The 23011-nt window shown below is 40.9% G+C and overlaps 1 protein-coding gene across 1 annotated transcript in view; it reads left to right on the top strand.

Annotated features, from left to right (window-relative positions):
* GLIS1 (GLIS family zinc finger 1) overlaps positions 1 to 23011 on the top strand; it is a 251866-nt gene that overhangs the window by 208052 nt on the left and 20803 nt on the right. The window contains exons 6-8 of the mRNA XM_082266027.1: positions 11146 to 11256; positions 12731 to 12815; positions 19932 to 20064. Of these exons, the coding sequence (XP_082122153.1) occupies positions 11146 to 11256; positions 12731 to 12815; positions 19932 to 20064 (329 nt within the window). The remainder of the gene's footprint in view (positions 1 to 11145; positions 11257 to 12730; positions 12816 to 19931; positions 20065 to 23011) is intronic.

The following is a 23011-nucleotide window of genomic DNA, read 5'->3' as shown; positions in this document are numbered from 1 at the left end:
AAAATGAGTTTTCCCCTACCACTATGATGTACTAGGAAAGGGTGGCCACCATACACATTTGTTTTCTATTTTATGATGGAATCTGTCCTGTCTTCCTGTTATACTGAAGCACTGGCAAAGAACTAGATGAACTGAATAACTGGCAAATAACTTTTCTAATACTAATTAGAAAAGTTAGATTAAAGTCCTTATCGGCATAGCTGTACAGGGTCAGTGATTCAAAGTATTGAAGCAAGAGGGTCAGCATTGGCTACCCAGTGTTTCATTCAAGATAGGATTCTTTGTGTTTAAGCTGAAAGCTAGGATTCTTTATATCTTCCACATCTGTATGCCTGCTAGAGGCACATAAGGGAATGTATCAGTATTTTTTGAGAGAGATGGAAAAAATAGACTGAAATAATGTTATCGGTTTGGATGTGAAGAGAGGCTTGGAGAGACGTTTCAATGAAAGAGAGAGAGTCTGAAGGCAAGCAGGTTCCAGTGGGCTCTCTCTTGGAGAAACATATAAGGCTTCATTCACACCTAAACGTACTGCAGCGACACCTGCTGTACCATGTTCATTTTAGCTGTTTTGTGTTTTTTGTGGCACGTTTTTTGGAGGTTATGTTCATTTGAATGGACCTCCCTCCACTCCAAAAATGTGCCAAAGAGGCTCATGTACTAAATTTTGCGTTGCGATTTTTGCTGCGATTTTAGCACATTTCGGCGCTCAACAGTTGTGGCAAAATTGCACCGCATTTAGGGGGCCATTAAGAAATAATGGCATTACAAACACATCCCGTGTTTTGCCCCAATTCTGGAATAGCAGGCAAAGTTGTGCAATTCTGCCCGCCATTTCCAGTACGCTCAGGTATGAATGGAACCCAATCGTTTGGTACACTTGGATGCTCCTTGTATTTATTTATTTTTGTAAAATAAAGATGGCACAAAAAAAGGAAAAAAAAATGTAAACTGTAAATTTAAAAATATATGAATTATAAATAAAATAATTAAATTGACCCCGAGCCTTTGTATTTTTTCTGAGCTGGTTGGTTTACCACACTGACAACAAAAGTTTATCTTTTAAAATGGTAAAAAATATGTCTGATGCATTACGTGATCCAATTCGTTTTAATCGGGCTGGTCTTAGAAATAGGTGATTTTTTTTTAATATCATAACTTGCATATTTTATAAAATATTCTATCTGAATCGTTTATCTTTTCTACTTTTACTAACCTATATTCTTCTCTTTTTCCTTCTGTCTTTGTGTGAAATGTAAATTCACAACAGAAAGGTAATGCAATTCACTCTTGTGTTATATATGTAACATACTAGCCATGAATACAAGATTTGAATGTATGTACACTGGCAGGATTCACATCTATGAGCACCTTTCCAAAATGTGCATGTGGGTTGTCATTCATTCATCCATTCATTAATTTACACAATGCAAAAAAATGCACCTGTCTTTCAGAGCCCCACAATGCATGTAAGAACTCCATGCCTTGTGTTGTAGTGTGATGAAAAAAAAATGCAGGTATTTCTTTATGTGAGGTTCGATAAACTACACTGAACAAAATTATAAACGCAACACTTTTGTTTTTGCCACCATTTTTCATGAGCTGAACTCAAAGATCTAAGACTTTTTCTATGTACACAAAAGGCCTATTTCTCTCAATTATTGTTCACAAATCTGTCTAAATCTGTGTTAGTGATCACTTCTGCTGAGATAATCCATCTACCTCACAGGTGTGGCATATGAAGATGCTGATTAGACAGTATGGTTATTGCACAGGTGTGCCTTAGGCTGGCCACAATAAAAGGTCACTCTAAAGCCCCGTACACACGATCAGATTATCGAACAATCTGTCGTCCATTTTTTGTGGCATGCTAGTCTGATGTGGAAAGTGAAGAGGTTATTTTCATACGAATTTTCCCGTACGACAGAATTCTACTTCAGAAGTGATGTCATGGGTTGGATTGCTTTGTATGTGTTCTTTCGTCTCTGAGCATGCCTAGTCTTGCTCTTAAGATTTTTTTCCGTCAAAATCTGTACTAATGAGACGAAAATCAGACGTTGTATTACAGATGACAAAAATGTTATAGCCTGCACATCAGGATTTTGTCAGCCGAAAAGTTGGAGTCGGCTGTCGAAAGCACCATACTAACAATCCGAAAATCGGCAGATCGGTTGTCGGACAAATTATCCCTACAGATTTTCTTATCGTGTGTACGGGCCTTAAAGGCTTTGGTTTTATAACCAAAGATGCTATAGCTTGTGTGATCTCTATAAATATATACCTGTAATAAAGCAGAGCTCCAGCTGTTTTTGTGTTAATTAAAAGTCAGCAGCTACAAAAAGTGTAGCTGCTGAGTTTTAATAAACACACACTCAACTGTCCCACGGTCCAGTAATGCGGCCGCCTAAAGCCTCGGTTCTCTCCCTCGGCTCTCCCTGGTGCTGGCATCACAAGTATGGGCACCCGGCTGTGACAGCTTGCAGCTTCACAGCAATGTGCGCACTGCGCATGCGCGAGTCGCGCTGTGCGTTGTAAATAGCTGAGCAATCTTCCAGGACCTGTGACATGTCCCAGAAGATTGAAGGGAGGGAGGGGGAGAGAGAGGACTTCTGCTCAAGCCGCCCAGGCGGCCTGAGCGGAAGTGGGAGCGGGTACCTGTAAAATCTAGGTACCCCCCCCCCCCAAAAAAAATGACATGCCAAATGTTGCATTTCAGGGGGTCAGGAGCACTTAAAGCGGAATTTCCACTTTTGAGTGGAACTCCACTTTAAGATAAAAAAAGGAAATTTAGGAATGATACAACCCACTGCCAGGCTAAATTTTGCTATATTTGGTAAAATAGAGTAATCACTATAACTTTAACTCTATGCTACCCAACAGATAAAATATGTATTTTTCAAAATGTTCTTTCTTTATGCTTCCACCCCCTCTTTATTTTTATTTATTGCCCCCCCTCCCCAATTTCACATGAAGCTACTACTGTTCACCTGGATCGTTCCTGCGCCCCCCAAGGGGCAGTATCGCCCACTTTATGAAGCACTGATTTAAATTGACTGCCTAATACACCAAAAGAAGATGGATTTACCATTTCTGGCAGTACATCGCTCCGCACCACAATGCACCTACCAATGTCCATTGGCCAGATGTGTTGAGGTGCCACCGCACTGCACCAATGCAAGTAGTGTGTTGCGGAAACACGCTGGTTAATGTATGCATTACTGCAATTTAATAGTATTTTATATATTTGATAATTGTTTGTGTATTGTCACTTTATTTATTACAGGTAGTTATATAGCACAGACAATATACGCAGCGCAGTACATATTGTTCATTCATATCAGTTCCTGCCCTCTTGGAGCTTACAATCTTAGGTCCCTATCTCACACACATACTTTATATACACATACTAGAGCCAAGTTACACAGAAGGCAATTAACCTACCAGCATGTCTTTGAAGTGTGGGAGGAGACCCGAGTACCCAGAGGAAATATATACAGGCACAGGAAGAACATGAAAACTTCATACAGATAGTGTCCTGACCCAAATACGAACCGCTAAACTACTAAGCAACTGTGCACTTTAAAATTTTAATTTCATTTTTATTAGTGTCTTTTTTTTTTCTTTCTATGAATAAAAAAAAAATAATGAGGCTGATGATTTTTTTGGCACAAGAACAGGTCCAGAATAGCTGTAGGGAGCTTTCCTAGCCCTAAGGAACAATAGATATCTCATTGCATCCTTAAAGCATAGGTAAAGTCATAGGGGAAAAAATGTGCACCTGCAAGTTAATGGCATCATGTCATATGAGCACATTATGAAATACTTACCTTACAAGGAAGCCCTCCTGCAGCACTCTGTGTCCACTGACAGGGCTTATATCTTCACCAGGTCTTTCTTCCGGGTTCATAGGCTCTGGCACATGAGTGCAGGAGTCATGGCCATGGCACAGAGCTCTGAAGAGACGGCATGAGTATACCAACCCTTCAGAGCATTTACACTGGTGATGTCACTGCAGCAACAGTGAATATCTTCTAAATGAAGGCACATTTAGGAGATATTCACTGTACCCACAGGTAAGTCTTATTATAGACTTACCTGTACAGCCATGCCCAAAAGTTTTGAGAACGACAGAAATATTATATTTCACAAAGTCTGCTGCCTCAGTTTTTATGATGGCAAATTGTATATACTCCAGAATGTTATGAAGAGTGATTAGATGAATTGAAATTAATTGCAACAAAAAATTTCCACTGCATTTGTGAAGAAGGCTTCAGGGCGCCCAAGAAAGTCCAGCAAGGGCTAGGACCGTCTCCTACAGTTGATTCAGCTGCGGGATCGGGGCACCACCAGTGCTGAGCTTGCTCAGGAATGGCAGCAGGCAGGTGTGAGTGCATCTGCATGCACAGTGAGGCGAAGGCTATTAAATGATGGCTTGGTGTCAAGAAGGGCAGCAAAGAAGCCACTTCTCTCCAGGAAAAACATCAGGGAAAGACTGAATGAATAAAAGGAGGAATAGGTGGTGCTATCTGAGGGCAAGTAAGATGTAAATATATCGGAAATTAAACTAAATCAAATAAATTCCGTAATAGAAAATATATATAGATATAAAGTTCTAGGGGTGCAGAAAATGTATATGCGACTGTGTACACCAATTATGCCTCGAAAAAAAGTTACAAATAGTATAGCTAAAATTATAAATGTGAACCAAAAAAACACATCAATAAAGTGACAAAGTGTAGAAAGATGACATCTGTGCGGAAAGTGAATAATTATACATATAAATTAAATTTTATATGCCTATCTTTACATACCTGTAGTCACTGAGAACAAACTTCTAATTGAACTGGTATCTGTGGTCCATATACCTAAGGTCTCCACTACTGGGTATATATAGGAGAGCCAGATTCTGACCTGTGATTGATGGTCGTTACCTCTGCAGATGTTCCTCTTTCTGGTGAGTGCGGTCCTGGGAGAGAGGGGGAGCACGAGTTCACTCACAGTCACGATTCACTTTGACGTTTGATCTACCACTGGCAATTCATTATTCATTTTTCACATGGACTTTTTCAATTTTATTATTATTGTGGACTTTAATTAATTTTACAAATGTCATTGGTTTACAGATTCATATATTATCATTCACTTTTTGCACAGATGTCACCTGGATAATTTTATAAGTACTGTAGATTTAATTAAAAAAAAATGTTATTGGTCAAATCATTTTGCATGTATAATTATTCACTTTTTGCACAGATGTCACCTTTTTACACTTTGTCACTTTATTGATGTGTTTTTTTGATTCACATTTATAATTTTAGCTATACTATTTGTAACTTTTTTTGGAGGTATAATTGGATATGTACACTTGCATATACAATTTCTGCACCCCTAGCACTTTATTTATATCTATATATATTTTCTATTACGGAATTTATTAGATTTAGTTTAATTTCTGATAGGTTTACATCCTAATTGCCCTCAGGTAGCGCCACCTATTCCTCCTTTTATTAATTCATGTGTATACCCCTCCTTTATATGTGAGGTGGGCTTCAGCCTGTGATGTACATCATAGCACGGAACTTATATAGATATCAGCGACAGACTGATATTCTGAAAAAGGTACAGGGATTGGGCTGCTGAGGACTGGGGTGAAGTCATTTTCTCTGATGAATACCCTTTCCAATTGTTTGGGGCATCCGGAAAAAAAACTTGTCTGGAGAAGAAAAGGTGAGGGCTACCATCAGTTCGTCAGTGTCATGCCAACAGTAAAGCATCCTGAGATAATTCATGTGTGGGGTTGCTTCTCAGCCAAGGGAGTGGGCTCACCTACAATTTTGTCTAAGATCACAGCCATGAATAAATAGTACAAAAACATCCCCGAGAGCAACTTCTCCCAACCATCCAAGAACAGTTTGGTGAGGAACAATGCCTTTTCCACTATGATGGAGCACCGTGCCAAATGGCAAAAGTGATAACTAAGTGGCTTGGGGAACAAAACATCAGTATTTTGGGTCAAAGTGGCTTGGGGAACAAAACATCAACATTTTGGGTCCATGGCCAAAAAAACTCCCCAGACCATAATCCCATTAACCACTTCAGCCCTGGAAGGATTTGCCCCCTTCCTGACCAGGCCCTATTTTGCGATTCGGCACTATGTTATTTAACGGACAATTGCGTGGTCGTGCGACGCTGTACCCAAATAAAATTGATGTCCTTTTTTTCCCACAAATAGAGCTTTCTTTTGGTGGTATTTGATCACCTGTGCGATTTTTATTTTTTGCGCTATAAACAAAAAAAAAACGACAATTTTGAAAAAAAATAAATATTTTTCACATTCTGCTATATGACATTTTTAAAAAAAAAATTTAAAAATCTAAATTTTTTAACATTTTAGGCCAATTCCTTTTCTGCTACATATTTTGGTAATAAAAAAAAAACCCACAATAAGTGTATTTTGATTGGTTTGCGCAAAAGTTATTGCGTCTACTAACTACGGCAAAGATTTATGTCATTTTTATTGTTTTTTGTTTTTTTTTTTACTAGTAATGGCGGCGATCTGCGATTTTTTTTGCGGGACTGTGACATTGCGGCGGACAGATCGGACCCCTAACTGACATTTTTGACACTTTTGGGGGGACCAGTGACATTACTACAGTAATCAGTGCACTCCAGTCACGTAGTACTACGTGACTGGACGCAGCCGAGCCGCCCTGCTGCAGTAAAAAGCCAGCGGTAGGTCGGCAAGTGGTTAAGAACTTGTGGTCAGTCCTCAAGAGGCGGGTGAACAAAAAAAAACGGACAAATTCTGACAAACCCCAAGCATTGTTAAAGCGGTAGTATCCCGCTTTTTGACACTTTTACCTACAGGTAAGCCTATAATAAGGCTTACCTGTAGGTACAAATAATATCTCCTAAACCGGCATGGTTTAGGAGATATTTACAGTGCATGCAGCCGCTCTCGCGAGCGGCGCATGCGCTCTGAAGGTCCGGGGAGCATGCGCGGGAGTGACGTCATCGCGGCTCCGGCCAATCATCGCGCCGGAGCTGCCGAACCCGGAAGAGACGGCGAGGGATCATGGCCGCGCCCGCAGCGATGTCCGGGGGTCCGTGTCGGGGCTTCGTTCTAAGGTAAGTTACACATAATGGGCTAGTATGCGATGCATACTAGCCCATTATGCCTTTGTCTTGCAGGTTTTTTTTTTTTTTTTCCAAGGGTTTACAACCGCTTTAATGCAAGAATGGGCTGCCATTAGTAAGGACGTGGCCCAGAAGTTGATTGACAGTATGCTAGGGTGAATTGCAGAGGTCTTGAAACAGAAGGGTCAACACTGCAAATATTGACTCTTTGCATGAACCTAATATAATTGTCAATAAAAGCCTTTGACACTAAGAGCCGGTTCACACTGAGGCGATCCGACTTCGAGGGGCGACCTGTGAAGTCGCGGTGCACGCTTCGCGCGACTTGCAGGGACTTCACATAATGGAAGTCTATGCAAGTTGCTCCCAGGTAGCCCCAAAGTAGTACAGGACCCTTTTTCTAAGTCGGAGCGACTTGTGTCGCTCCTATTAGAACGGGTCCTGTACTACTCAATGGCGAGCGAGCGACCGCGACTTGTCAGGCTGGCATGTCAACTGACAAGTCGCGCTAGTCTGAATGGGCTCTTATGAAATGCTTGTAATTATACTTCAGTATACCATAGTAACATCTGACAAAATGATCTAAAAAACACTGAAGCAGCAGACTTTGTGAAAATTAATATTTGTATTTGTAAACTTTTGACCACGGCTGTAGGTACAACTATCAAAACTGAGTTTACTACTGCTTTAAAAAAATAAAAAATTCCCTTCCTAATTGACTCTAGTGCATTTTTCCAAAACTGTAAATTATTCACCAAAATCTCCACCAGAGTTTTTGGAAAATTTGCTCATCTCCACTTTTAAGCCTCTACCAATTGCTTAGTGAGGTCACTCATCAGGGTTTATAGGGGCTCAGCATATAGAAGCAGGGGCAGACTTGTATAAAGTATTCAAAATTTCTACTTGAGTAAAAGTACAAGTGCTCGATCAAAAAGTGACTTGAGTAGAAGTGGAAGTGCTCGCAGAAAAAGTTACTTAAGTAGAAGTACTAAAGTATTCAACATTTTTTTTACTTAAGTATTGCAAGTAGTTTTTTCAAAAAATTTGCTACTTAAGTACTAAAAGTAAAAAGTACCAGTAGTTTTGAAAAGAAAAATTCTACTCAAGTACTGAAAGTAGAAGTACAAGTACTGTGTTATGTAGTTATTAAAGAAAGAAGTCAAAAGTTTGAACATCATATTGTTTTTTATTATTTCAAATGATTTATTCAAATGATTAACCTAAAGGACAATCACAATTCCTTAGGCTGTAACTTTTTGTAAACAAAAAACAGATAAAGTATGTCCCTCCCTTCCCCTTTTAAAGCATCCACCTTTTAAAGCCAGGGGTGGTCTCCTTCCTGAGCTTCCTCACTCTCACAGCCAGGCAGATCACTTGAAGTTGAAGGGCCAGGGGTGGAAGGTGGTGTTTTTGGTTCGTCCATCTTTTCAGCTGATCAAAAGGCAGAACAGGAGCATGCGCAGTCTTCTTAATCGCGGTTTGATTTGATTTGCTCAATTGATGATGATGTGCCAGGCCAGCTTCATCAAACCTACAACGCTTAAAGTGAAAAATGCATCAAAAACTACTAACAAAGTGGCTGTGCTAAAAATGCTAATAAAGTGCCTGCAATTATATATATATATATATTCTTCTTGTATTCAAAATCATCGCCCACAGTATCAAAAATAAAGTGACATGTCTGTGCTAAATGCAGTGCAAATTATTCCCACAATGTAAATGTAATTCATATAAAATATATATGACAATACCACAATAAAATAAGTTGTGATTGTGAATAAGTTAGGTGCAAGATTAAGTGTGTAAACTAAACTTTATAACGAAAAGTCCATAACTGAATTCCAGTGTGCAATCTAAGAAGTGCTGTCACTTGCTGTCAGATGCTTCCACCTTTCTTCTGTGATCTGCTCAAGTAAAGTGGTGGACTGGATAGCCTCTCTCTCTGTCTCTCCCCTTAGTAGCACTGGCACTGCATTGGTTCAAAAAGCTGTCTATATTATTTTCATTATAAGAACTTGTCAGAACATGCTTCCACCACCTGTCCTTCACACTAGTAGTGCTCATTTGCTTTGCTCAAGTCAAGTGCCACTGCCAGTGGCCACTGCAGTGCAGGCACAGCCGCACAGGCAGGCCGCAGGAAGCACAGGCACCACCACAACACAACACTTATGGTCCATGGACCATGGATGGTCGGATAATCATCATAGCCGTCAGTCTCACTCTTCTTGGTTCAAAAAAGCCACCCATGACCCGTGTGTATATAATATAATAATATTTTATATTGATTATTTGATTCTCAAATGGCACATTTGCCATGGCAAGGATTAGGCCCTCTCCACGGTCCACCTCACTCACCTCATAGAGAAGAAGATGAGATAACGAAGAAAATGCTCCGAGTCCTGCTCCCGCGTCCCGCCGCCCGTGTCACAACTCCTCTCAGTAAGGGCCCTAAGGGGTGGAGTCTGAGTGACACACAACACGTCTAGAGGCAGAGACCTCGAGCGGGAAGACGGCAGCACGGCTCCTCCAGTGCGGTTTTAACTTGATGATCATGACAGTGATTCCGCTGGCCGCGGCGCGAGCGAGGCTGTGGGATTGATTGAATTGAGTTGTGCTGCCTACTGCTACACGCTACCTACTACTAAATTGTGAGTCAGTATATTTTATTTCATTTTTATATATAAAAGCGGTATTGTTGAGCACTACTAGCCACTAGATCTCCTGGCTGTCACTTTGTCACATGTTGGGGAATCACAACGGCTCGGCTCCAGAAGTGGCGGGTGTCCCCGTCATCCTGCCAGGGCCGCCAAGAAGTTCATCACCTAATCTTAAGTTATTAATATCTTATGAGGAGAGGACCTATGGGATTGAGAATTGAAATAATTAAATATATATGGCTTTTTGAACCAGTGCAGTCAGTGCCACAGTGCCACCCAGACGCTATCCACCAGTGCCACCACCATTAAGTGTGTTGGTTGGTCACTCGAGCACTGAAGGAGGTGGAAGCATCTGACAAGTGAAGTGACACTTTAGATTTGCACACTGGAATTCATTTATGGACTTTTCGTTATAGATAGGTTTACACACTTCAACTTGTTGCACGCACCTGACCTAACTTATTTCATAACGTATTTTATTGTAATTTATTGTCATATTTTATATGAATTGAATTTACTGTTCCATTGTGGGAATAATTATTTTCACTGCATTTAGGCTTTAGCACATTCATGTCACTTTATTTTTGATACTGTGTGGAGTGTGGGCAGGGCACAGGCACTTTATTCGCACAGCCAAGTTGTGTTTGTTAGTAGTTTCTTGATGCACTTTAAGCGCTGTAGCACCATTTATTTGTTTGTTTCATATTTTCTTTTTATTGGAAAGGTTTGGTATAGCAGCTTTTATTATACACAGCCTTTATTTTCATATGCGCTGATTTATAAATGACATTATACACATTTTTTTGAGCTTTATGTAACCTGCCATCTACTGTTCTGGCAGTGGTAATTTTTTAAAAGTAACGAGTAACTATGAAGCACAAAAAAAAAATACTTGAGTAGAAGTATCGAAATCATCGAAAAAATGTAGTGAAGTAAAAGTAGAAGTAGGAGAAAAAAATTCTACTCTAGGAAAGTACAGATACCGCATTTCGGTACTTAAGTACAGTACTTAAGTAGTTCTACTTCGTTACTATACATCTCTGAGCAGGGGCCATACTAAAATTTTAGATAAAAATAAATTGAGATTTACATATAACTTCAGCTGCCTACATCTCCAGATCGATCATTTGATGTGGCACGCTTGTTTTCCTCAAATGCCTGTTTTGATGAACCCAGGTTTGTGAAAGATTTACTGTAAATTTAGTAAAACAAATGTGGGCACGAATATGTGTACATACATACGGTGTAATAGATTACTTGTAAAACCCAGAGAAATGAATGCAGAATCCAGGCAGCAGTATCTCTGCAAATATCTTTTTCCAACTGTTAATGTTTCCATATTTTTATGCAGAAACCATACGCCTGTCAAATTCCTGGTTGCTGCAAGCGATACACAGATCCCAGCTCATTACGGAAACATGTGAAAGCCCACACAGTGAAGGAGCAGCAGGTGCGCAATAAGGTAGCAACACTACATCAATATAGACTATTACCGTATAAGGTGTTTGATTTATTGCTGTGAACCAAGTTTAGTGAGAAACTCAGTTTTTTAGAATCCATAATATTGGTTGAATTTATAATCCCATAGTAAAGTCATAAAGGTTTTTCAAACAAAAATTACCAATAGATGGTACTTTACCCCGTATAGATTATCTAAAATGAGCTCTACTCTCTCCCCATTATGTTGGAGGGAATGTGGGAAGATTGGTACCCTACAGCACATCCTATGGGAATGCCCCTCTCTCACAAGTTTCTGGAGGTCAATATTCAGGTGCATAGCATCCACGACAGGAATCCTGTCCACCCCGAAACCAGAATTAGCACTACTAAACTTAAATATTGATCTATACCCACTCAATTTTAGACAGATGGTTCTGCACCTCCTGTTGGCCTCCCGGATTCTAATTCTACGCAAGTGGAAAACCACTGAAGTCCCAAATCTTTCCGAAGTGATAGCCCTAGTGAATGACAACTATGAACAGGAAAAAGCCCTCTCCTTCAATAATCTATCCTACCAAAAATTCCAAAAAGCTTGGTTGGCATGGCCCTACTTACCACCTGTCATTAAGAATTAACAAAGTGTTAACAGCTGAGGCTTCAAATCGTTCCTCAAAGAGGAGAGGGAGGCACCCGCTGCCTCTGATCTGGTGTCATTGCTCCCTATGGGGTTTCGGCCTGGAGGCAGTGGTTGCTACCCCTTTCCTCTTCCAGTCAGAAATGTACTTGTATGATATATTGCTAAGACATTACTATGATACATGTATACAATTCTTGTACCGTATTTGCTAATTTTCATATGCACTCTACAAGCTCACCATGGAAGATGTTCCGCTACCCTGTTGTTTCTTATGTTACCTACATCACGTTGATGTTTTCTTGTTCTCATGTATGTTTTCCCTTTTTAAAATGCAAATAAAAATTTATTGATTGAAAAAAAAAAAAGTTTTTTCAAACTTGCATGTTATCCTGAATATTCCATTGAATCGCAGTTGACATTGAGTCCATTTATAAGGCAGCAGTAAGACCATAGCTGCCGACTGTCCCGTTTTTGCTGGGACAGTCCCAGTAAGTAGGACCCTGTCCTGGGTAATTTACTCTCTAAGAAGTGCAATATGTTTACATTTCATATTTACTTCCAAATTAGAATAAAATGTAGTTATGTTGGACTAATTTCATTATTTCTGAGGATTCGTTTACATTCGTTACTATTGCGATTTAGAATTTGAATACACCTGAATTTTCGAACAATGAAAAATAACGGTAGTCCAAATTTTGATTCAGAACAAAACAAATCACACATGTCTACTTATAGGTGTAATGGTCAGTTGTCCACAAACTTTTGGCCATATAGTACAAGTACCGATTGGGCCAAATATAGAATGTTGTGTGTCACTAGCTATCACTATTGGTACTCACTGTGTACAGTTTTCTTACAGGCACAACACATTCTGGATGGCAAGTGGGCAAAGGCCATCACCCATGAAATTCTGAATGGTGCTCGATCACGTGACATGGTGGCAGGTATGTTCAAATTCCTCTAACCCAGATAAAATGATGTTTCAGAGCTCTGATGATCACCAACTATGCAGCAATTTCCATCGGGTTATAATCACATACAGATGGAAAAGTATTTGTTTTGTAACCATTAATCATAATTGTAAATTTATTTATTTTTTTAACATAAAAATTATTTTAACCCCATACTGCTGAAGAGTTAGCAGTGATGTTTGCTCATTTACAGTAGGTAAACATTTAACTGGGATGGTAAGGGTTATGGACCAGCTCAAAACACTTATTTGCTTTATTTATTTCAAAGAAACCACAATATTAATGTGCTGAGAGTCGCCTCCGGCTTTTCATTACTTGAATGTTTCTTGCAGCAGAAAGCTTAACTCTTCTGAACAGTTCAGAGCAAGTAGCTGGGATGTTAACTGCTGTACCCTGTTTATTTTTATTCTCTTCATTTATATAGAACTCCCTGTTCTGCAGCAAAATATGTAGAACATTAGGCATTTTTGGAAAACAAATCAATAAATAAATAAATAAAATGAGAAAAAAAAAGAAGAAACTATGTACAGTGCCTTGAAAAAGTATTCATACCCCTTAAAATCTTCCACATTTTGTCATGTTACATGTATCTTATTGGGATTTTATGTGATAGACCAACACAAAGGGGCACATAATTGTGCAGTGGAAGAAAAATGATAAATGGTTTTCCAAATTTTTTACAAATAAAATATCTGAAAGGTGCATTTGTATTTGTAGCAGGGCTGAGTCCCATACAATAGAACCCCCATCGCAAGCTGCATGCTATGGGGGCACTCAGCAAGGGGGACCCGAGAAGAGGAGGATCAAGGCTGCTCTGTGTAAAACCATTGCACAGAGCAGGTAAGTATAACATGTTTGTTATTTAACCACTTGCCGACCGATTACCGCAGATATACTGCGGCAGTGTGGCTCTCCCAGGCAAAGTGACGTAGGTATACATCGGTCGCCTGGTGGCAACTAGGGGGAGAGCGCGCACCGCCTCCTGCTCCCGATCGTCAGCGGGGAAGCCGATGCAGCAGGCAGGCGTCTCCGATTGCTGCCTGATACCCGCGATCATTCCCCGCTGAGAGAGAAGGATGGTTGGCTGTTGTAAACACAGCCGACCGTCCTCCCTGGGATGATCATAGAGCCCATGTGATCCTGCTATATAGGATCACATGTCTCTATGGTCATTTCAGAAGTCATGCCCCCCCCCCCACAGTTAGAATCACTCCCCTAGGCTCACATTTAACCCCTTGATCACCCACTGGGTTAACCCCTTCCCTGCCAATGGCATTATTACAGTAACAATGCATATTTTTAGCACTGATTACTATTGTAATGTCACTGGTACCCCCAAAAGTGTCAAAAATGTCAGTTAGGGGTCCGATCTGTCCGCCGCAATGTCGCAGTCCTGCAAAAAATCGCAGATCACCGCCATTACTAGTAACAAAAAGAAAAACAATAAAAATGACATAAATCTTTACCGTAGTTAGTAGACGCAATAACTTTTGCGCAAACCTTTTTTCTTTGGGAATGTCATATAGCAGAATGTGAAAAATATTGTTTTTTTCTCAAAATTGTCGCTGTTTTTTTGTTTATAGCGCAAAAAATAAAAATTGCATAGGTGATCAAATACCCCCAAAATGAAGCTCTATTTGTTTGGGTACAGTGTCGCATGACCGCGCAATTGTCCGTTAAAGTAACGCAGTGCCAAAATGCAAAATAGGGCCTGGTCAGGAAGGGGGCAAATCCTTCCGGTCTTAAAGTGGTTAATAAAAAATCCTTTAGTTTCACTTCAATTTGAGAGTTTCAGGATTGACCAGAACCTTGGGATATGCTCCATACTCTAAGCTGTGATGGTACATTGAACGACTGGAATGCTACCATGAACACAGTTAAGCATTATGACAATTTGCCTTTTTGGTACATAGAAACATATTTATAAAAACCCAGAAATCCATGTGCTTAGCCATGCTAAATTGGCTCACATTTGGTGACATCATTCACCTAATATACAGTGCATCATATAGATGATTGTTCAACCCTGGAAAAGTTTAAAGCAAAGCAGCATAGTCTCTGACGCATGCCTAGTAAATCTTCTTAAATAGCTCAGGATGCAGAAGGTTAAGTTAGAATTTAACTCTATTCCCTATAATGGTTTCCACTGAAAATGTCCATCCCTAGTGGGATGAGCAAAATTGAGTTTTCTTCCTTAAAGGAAAGAAGTGCAGTGGAAGCAATTGGAAGCAACATTTTTCTGTTCATCCCTATTGATTATGGACCTATCCAAAGGCACCGGTCCAGCTGGAACTGTTAGGAATAGGCTGTGCGGCACCCGGAAGGAGCCACACAGTGAAGGTCTCATAAGCTGGACTGCAGGTAAATATTTAGCTGCCGAACATTGAACAGTATTCTAAGTTGTTGGACAGAAAACAATTACATAACAAAATGCAAAGAATAAAAAAAAGCCAGAATCACTATTTTTAATATACACAGGGCATTCTGGGATTGAAAAAGAAGTAGAATAGAGGATGAAGAATTATATACATCTAAACTCGATGTGTCTGAACAATAGGACTTTGGGTGCATATTTTACGCAGGGTCTTCTGAATATTTGTCCCAGCAGGATCTGGCGTTGTTCAGTGAATTCCATAAACCCAACTGAATGAGCTCTTGAAGTGTTACTAAACCCAGGACCCGGCATTCACTATATCTGGTCTCCCACAGTACACAGAGAAATGCAAATATTTTAGTAAATATAAACTGCTAAATACTCATCAGCAATATATAGCAGTCTTGTGACTTCTATCAGTGTCCTGCCGAGCACTGGTTAAAGCTGTCTGACTGTCCTATGAGGCTGCATGACCCCTGACTTTCTGTCTGGACAGTGCTGATTGGCCTGTGCTGATCACAAGCACCCTCCCAAAAAAAAAAAAAAAAAACTCTCTAGACATACACACCAAACTGAGCAAGTGCAAAGTGCCTCCTAGGACTTCTTTCAGCAGATGGATTAGGTACAGTAAAGGAAGGGGAGGATCAGGAAAGACAGGTTCAAACAGCCTTTTTACACAATGGGAAGGATTAACCCCTTAAGTTACACAGATAGTATACAAGCATGCTTTACTGCATATACAGACTGATTTTACTGTTGTGGGTTTAGGAACACTTTGAGGCTGGGTTCACACTGAATTCAAGGGAAGCTCGCAGCAGGGGGTCCGGTGCATCCCCGTGCACCATTTTAGGTCTGAACTTTTGACTGAATTCGGACCTGAATCCGACCAGAAGACGCACTTTTCTGCAAGCTGCCATTAAAGCGGAGTTCCAGGCAGAAAACATTTTTTTACCTAAAAATACCCCCAGTCAGGGCTAGTCCATTTAAGCAACGATAGCCTTTGAACTGCCCCCTGTTTCACTTACCTGTAAGAAGAAATACTTACTTTGAAAATGTCTTGTCCATCGCTGCCATCTCAGGTGTAGGCAGCTGAAGCCGGAGCGTCCCTCTTCGTGTCCTCTTCGGTGACGTCGGAAGTCCCAGAATGCCCTGCTCGTCACTTCCGGGGCAGGCATGCCCAGAAGCTGTTCAGCAGGGAATGACGCGCCTGCACCAGAAGTGACGAGTGACTCCGGTGCAGGTGCATTGACTCCTGGGATCGATGATGCTCATCTCCCAGGAGTCAATGCAAAGGAGGAAGTGACGTGGGGGGCCCAGGCTGCAGAGGGAGGAAGTGGAAGGAAGGTAAGTTAATTTTCTGAAAAAATAAGGTAAGTGAAGCAAAAAAACAAAATAATAACTATCCAATTCTTTTTCAGGTTATTTTATGCTAACAGAAAATGCAAAGTTGAAAAATAGGCATGAACTCCTCTTTAAGGGCCAGGCACAGTCTCCTGGCATGCAAATTGGATGCGGTGAAACCCACATCCAATTCACAATAGTGTGAACCCAGCCTAAAGCTAAACTCCAGGAAAGTAAAAACCCTCCATTGCAGTGGGGCTGTTAAAAGCTTATTTATGTCTTGGAGATGAAAAAAGTAGTTTTACTTACGGAATCCTCTCCTCCTGCCCGCTCCCTCTACACTGCTAGTCCAGTCCTTGCATTCTCCTCTCCCCTACGCTGCAGCGGTGGCAGGTCCTCTGATGTCATCAAGTACCATGCAGAGCTTGGTGTTGAGATGCTGAAGAACAGACCACCACCGGAGTGTAGGGGAGTAGAGTGCTGGTTTCTGGGGGAGCAGAGGATCAGGTAAGTAAATCTACTCATCCCAGTCCCATAGACCTAAACAAGCATTTAACCCTTGTAGTGCAGGGACAGCCCCAATGCCAGGGAGCGTTTTTACAATTCCTTGGAGGCTTTAGCTTACACTAATTAGAATCTTTATTTAGCCATTTCATTGCAATTCCCCAAATTCTTTGAAGTCATGGCTAAAAATAACTGACATTGAAAATAAGTATTTTTATCTTGGTATCTTAGCTTTGTGAATCATATGTTTATCTATGTTCTGTTGTGATGACTTTTCTGATCAGCCCAGTTAGGAGCCAATTTGATGATGTAAGCAAATATTTTTCATCTAAAGAAGTTTATTTTTCATCTAAGAATATTTGGATCTCTATCATCTGCTCCCGTCAATGTAATCCCATATTGCCTTCACTTCTTTAGTAGACTAGTGCCTCGCTAAAAGTAGAGAGAACATGATGGTGCCATGTGTGTATAGACAACTCTGTTTTTTTCTTTTACTTGAGTTGGTTATGTGTATTTTATGTTGTTCTGAATTTAATGTAGTGCAATTGTGTCAATAAATATTTCTGTGGTTTTTTTGACATAGTGTTTATACTATTTCCTCCTTACTTACTTAGTTTTAATCCCCAGAGCTTGTGCTTTTGAAGAACAAGACAGCCATAGCAGCTCCTAGTTTTCTATCCTGACCTATTGCCATTAAGCAGTTTTTTTTTTTTAAAGAAACATTCTACTGACTTTGCAGACAACCATCTAAAAATACCGATTGCAGACTTGTGTCAATCTAACAAGTAGAATTTGTTGATAGGCTGAGTCTGAGAGCAGAGTGATAACCTCATCATTGTGATGCTACTTCTTCACTATCCAATCAAAAGCCAGTGCAGGTCCAGGACCAAGCTGCATTGCGTTAGGGACTTGGCTATATATCCTGACAGCAGTGAGTGAATCTTAAAGTGGTTGTAAAGTCACTAATCACAAATCCTGGAATACCCTCTGTTACAGCGAATTATATTGCGCAGTGTATGTGTTTTTTAAAAATTATGCAACAAAATACCTTATTTTACAGTGCAGCTGTGCGGTCACGTGACCTCCCAGTGCTCTCCTTTCCCGATCTGAGGACTACAGTGGGAGGGGCTGAGATTTACCTCTGACATCAGCTGAGAGGAGGAGAGCAGCGGGAGGTCACGTGAGTGCACAGCGGCGCTTTGAAATAAGGTGTTTTGCTGCATAATCTTTAAGAAACAGACACTGCACATAATATCTTGCTGGAACAGAGGGAATTCCAGGATTTTTGATTAGTGATTTTACAGCCACAGCAGAATAGCGAAGGGAGGGGTGGGGAGGAGATGGGTCACATACACAGACTCCAGAGCTGACAGGCAGGGAGAGAGGGGGAGGAGGGAGAGACTGCGGGAAGATGGAGGCACATAAACTGACCACGGTATCCTGGATCAGCAGCCATGATTACTGTGGTCAGCATACTAGGGGGGGGACACAGGAACAGGCAGGATTAACCAAGTCAGTAGCGGCTGATTCATTAGGGGCACAAGGGTGCCACACCCCCTAATCTATGTGACCGACCCCTAATCTACATGAAGGGCGCCGGACGCATGGATTTCAGTGTTTGTTTGTTTTTTTAGCACATGATTAGAGACTGAGGCTCTAATTGGCTTCAAAAAAGGGTAGGCTGGGGACACAGAGCACTGCCCCCTGAACCCACTCAGTTGTGTGGCAATAGGAATTAATATTCGTTATTGTCTTCCTGTTTCTCCTCCTGGCCAATCAGTAAGTGGGTCCTGAGACCCAATTGGCTGCAAGGAGAGGCGTCTGTATTGGCCGCCGAAGAGGAGGAGACGCAGGGGGAAGCTGAAGCTGCCCATGATCTAGATGGGGTAGGTGCAGGGCTGGTGGGCAGACAGGCAAATTAGAGGGGGGGGGGTTTGACTGACCGACCGACCCGGGGGGAGGGGTTGATATGTTGCTAGCTGCCACTCTCCTTAAAAAAATGGAACACTAGCCGCCACTCAACCAAGTATTTTACAGCATTGAGAGGGAAAATTGACACTGCACAAGCACTATGCTGTATATCCTGCTTTAAAGGAACAGGATCTTTTTTTTTTTCTTTTTTTTAGGGTTACAACCACTTTAACAGTGACAGAACAGAATTACTGCATGTAGCATTTAAAACAGTGAAATAGTTGAACTGTGCATTCTTCTGATTTCCTGTAGCTCTGCTTAAAGTGGAAGTAACCCCTCCAATCTTTTTCAGCCAAGGAAGCTGCCATCTTGGGCTCTGTTTAATTTACAACTGCCATGATGCTGCACATGTGATCAGTTATGACACCAGCCATTGGATGGTTTGACAGTTTGGTTGAGCTGTACATTCCTTGCACATGCCGGAAATGTAACTCTTTTTTTTAAACTGTGAAATGGATGGGTTTACTTCCGCTTTAAACAATAATGCCTCGTTTCCACTGAGTGGTACGGTACGGTTCGGTTCAGTACGGTACGGTTCGGTACGGTACACATTGCGTTTCCACTGCCAATAGTACCCTTTTCATGATAGGCGTGGTGTAGCTGGTCACAGCAGGAAAGCTGTGATAGACAATTCTCTGTCAACCAATCAAAGTTCTGCAGAGTGTAGCTCCACCCAGTTGGTACGGTACTAATGTGCTTGGTACCCCAACGAAAGGGTACCAAAAAGTGGTACGGCACGGTTCGGAATTAGGGTACCATTCATAATGGAAACGGCATAAATAGCGTACCGAACCGTACCAGAAAGCTCAGTAGAAACGCGCCATAAAAGACCTGTGTTATCTTACTCTGAAACTCATGCAATAGCAATGTGCTAATAACATGCATTTCCCTGTTTCCAGGTCTGTATAATTTGTCTTCCAATAATCATAACATCGTCAGCCCAGGAATAATGACTCCAGTTTCTTCGCAATGTCCTGATATTGAGGCCCCTTCTAGCTGCCTGATGTCAGTCACAGAGAGTGCTCTAGAGAGGTAGGTATGCAAAGCCTAACTGCCATTTAATTCTGATGTTAGTTTGTCTTTTCAAAATATGCTGATTTAGAAAAACAAATCCATCCACAACCTATTAACCACTTGCCGACCAGCCACCGCAGATATACGGCAGTAGGTTCCCACAAATTGGCGTACCTGTACGGCGCTTCGTAGGAGCGATTGTGGGGCGCGCGCGTGCTCCCATTTGCCAGCAGGAAAGCTAATCCGCAGGGCCAGCAGCCCCAATTGCCGCTGGACACCCACAATCAATCTCCTGCTGTTGTAAACACAGCGGACCATTGTTCTCTCAGCTATCAACACAGAGCTCCTGTGTTCCTCCTATTAAGGAACACAGGTCCCTGTGTTAATCCCATAAGCCCATCCCCCCTACAGTACGAAAACACTTCCTAGGCATACATTTAACCCTTTGATCGCCCCTGAGTTAACCCCTTCCCTGCCAGTGCTATTAGTACAGTAACAGTGTATATTTTTAGCACTGATTACTGTATACGTGTCATTGGTCCCCCCCAAAAGTGTCAAAAATGTCAGTTAGGTGTCTGATCTGTCCGCCCCAATGTTGCAGCCCTGCTAAAAATCGCTGATTGCCACCATTACTAGTAAAAAAATGAAAAGAAAAAAAAATGACATAAACCTTTTGTGCAACCCAATCAAAATACGCTTATTGGGATTTTTTTTACCAAAAATATGTAGCAGAATACAAATTGGCCTAAAAGGATGAAAAAAATTTGATTTTTAATCTTTTTTTTTATTGGGAATGTTATATAGCAGAAAGTGACAAATATTGTTTTTTTTTTTTCAGAATTGACGCTCTTTTTTTGTTTGTAGTGCAAAAAAAAAAAAAAAAACAAATTGCAGAGGTGATCAAATACCACCAAAAGAAAGCTCTATTTGTGGGAAAAAAAGGGCATCAATTGTTTTGGGTACAGTGTCGCACGACCACACAATTGTCAGTTAAAGTAACGCAGTGACGAATCGCATAAAATGGCCTGGTCATTAAGGGGGAAAATCTTCTGGTCCAGAAGTGGATCATTGTTCTAAGGTTTCTGCATTTGCGCTCCCAGACAGTTTTGGCTCTCAGAAATACATTTGGAGCCTGATTTAATAAATATTGAAAGGTGAAATTCTGTGAATAGGGTTGGACATTTATCACTGGAGCATGTAGGCACTCAACGTTTGGCAGCAAAACATGTAATTTCCATGTTATCCTTGTGGTGACAAGATTGTGATGATGCGTAAAAAACTTTATATGAAATATGTACATGTATAGGTGAAACTTTTTTTTTTTACATTTTGGATAGAGTAGGAAAAAGTGAAAACCCCTATCAGGTTGTTTTTGTGTCCTATTTGCAGTGTCATATTTGGGACATTTCACTTTTATTCATGTCCTAGAGAAGCAACAGGAAAAGAAGGCATTTCTCCACTTACCTGGTTGGCTTCAAAATACAGTAGGTGTCATCATTTTTGGTAGATTTGAGCTGGATATAGACTAGATTTTTTTTTTCTCATTTAGGAACCTCCATTTGATTTTCTAATCATTAGTGGGATCAAACAGACATTAGTTTTTGACCACAATGAAGAGAAAGTTCAAAGCAGGATGGAAATTTTTGCCTTGAATGAACATATTTCTAACAGTGTATGTGATTTTTCAATTGCTAAATTCCATTAGTTCCAAAATCAATTGTTAAAAGCAAAGAATGTATAAGTACATTTGAATGGCATTCATCATTCAATCCACGGAATGTACCAAAATGTTTTTCCAATTTTCTAAGGACATTTGTGCGAATGAACATTCAAATATCTACTAGTGTATGGCCAGCTCTACTCTCACCTCTACTGACAGCTTTAAAGGGTAACTCCACTTTAGTGGAAAAAAACATAGCAAAAATAATAATAACATAGCGTATACAATTGCAACACAAGTCATATTGTAATTAAATGTTATTAAAAATTACCTCTCCTTTTCAATCTGCAGCTCTGTAATTTTCTGTGAAATGCAATGGAATAGATGTTCCGTACACAGAATGTTTACAGAACGCCCTCCAGAAACATAATTTCCTGCTTGCGTGATTGGCTCACTGATTTTCCCAGAAGTCTGCACTAAGATACAAGTCAGATTTCAGGAACCCCCTGCAACAAAAATGTAATTTTTGGTGAGATACTCCCAGTAGGAAATTACATTTAAAGGGATGCAGGCCCTGCAATTTTCCTCATTAGAGGCCTGCAGGAGCAGCGGCTGGTTGATAATTAAGAAACCACTCTCATTAGACTCACTTTTGCACATGGGCACAGACAAACACACAGGGATTTATTCAGAATAACAAAAGGTAGGAATCTGCAACAAAGTTTGTCAGAACCCCTTGTAATATACATAGATTACCAAAAGGGGAATGTTTTTTCTCAACAAAAGTGCAGTTACTCTTTAAATGTAGCATCCTTATCTTAAACAGGGACTACCAGTAAATTTAGCTTTGCTAGGTGGTAGTTAACCTGGTTGGTTTTCTCTTAAAGCGGAGTTCCGGGCACAAAATCGACCTCATCGATTTTGTGTCCATCCGCTTGCTCTTCTTCCCCTGAAAAGGAATTGGATAGTTAGGGTTATTTTTTTTTTTTACTTACCTTGTAATTGAAGATAGAAATACTCACCTATTTTCCACTTCCTCCCTCTGTGGCCGCGGCCCGCGCCGTCACTTCCAGTTTGCAATGATTCCTGAAAGCTGAACGTCATCGCTCCCAGGAATCAATGCGACTGCACCGGCCCCGCTCGTCACTTCCGGTGCAAAGCCGCATTCCCTGCTAAACAGCTTCTGGGCATGCCCAGAAGCTGTGGAGAAATGCGGCGCCACACCGGAAGTGACGAGAGGGGCCGGTGAAGGCGCATTCTGGGAGAAGAAGACGCGGAAGAGGACGCAGAAGAGGATCGCGCTGG

Source organism: Pelophylax lessonae (genome assembly GCF_965119305.1).
Source record: "Pelophylax lessonae genome assembly, chromosome: 8".
In the NCBI taxonomy this organism is placed as follows: Eukaryota; Metazoa; Chordata; class Amphibia; order Anura; family Ranidae; genus Pelophylax; species Pelophylax lessonae.
This window is presented reverse-complemented; position numbering and strand designations above follow the sequence as displayed.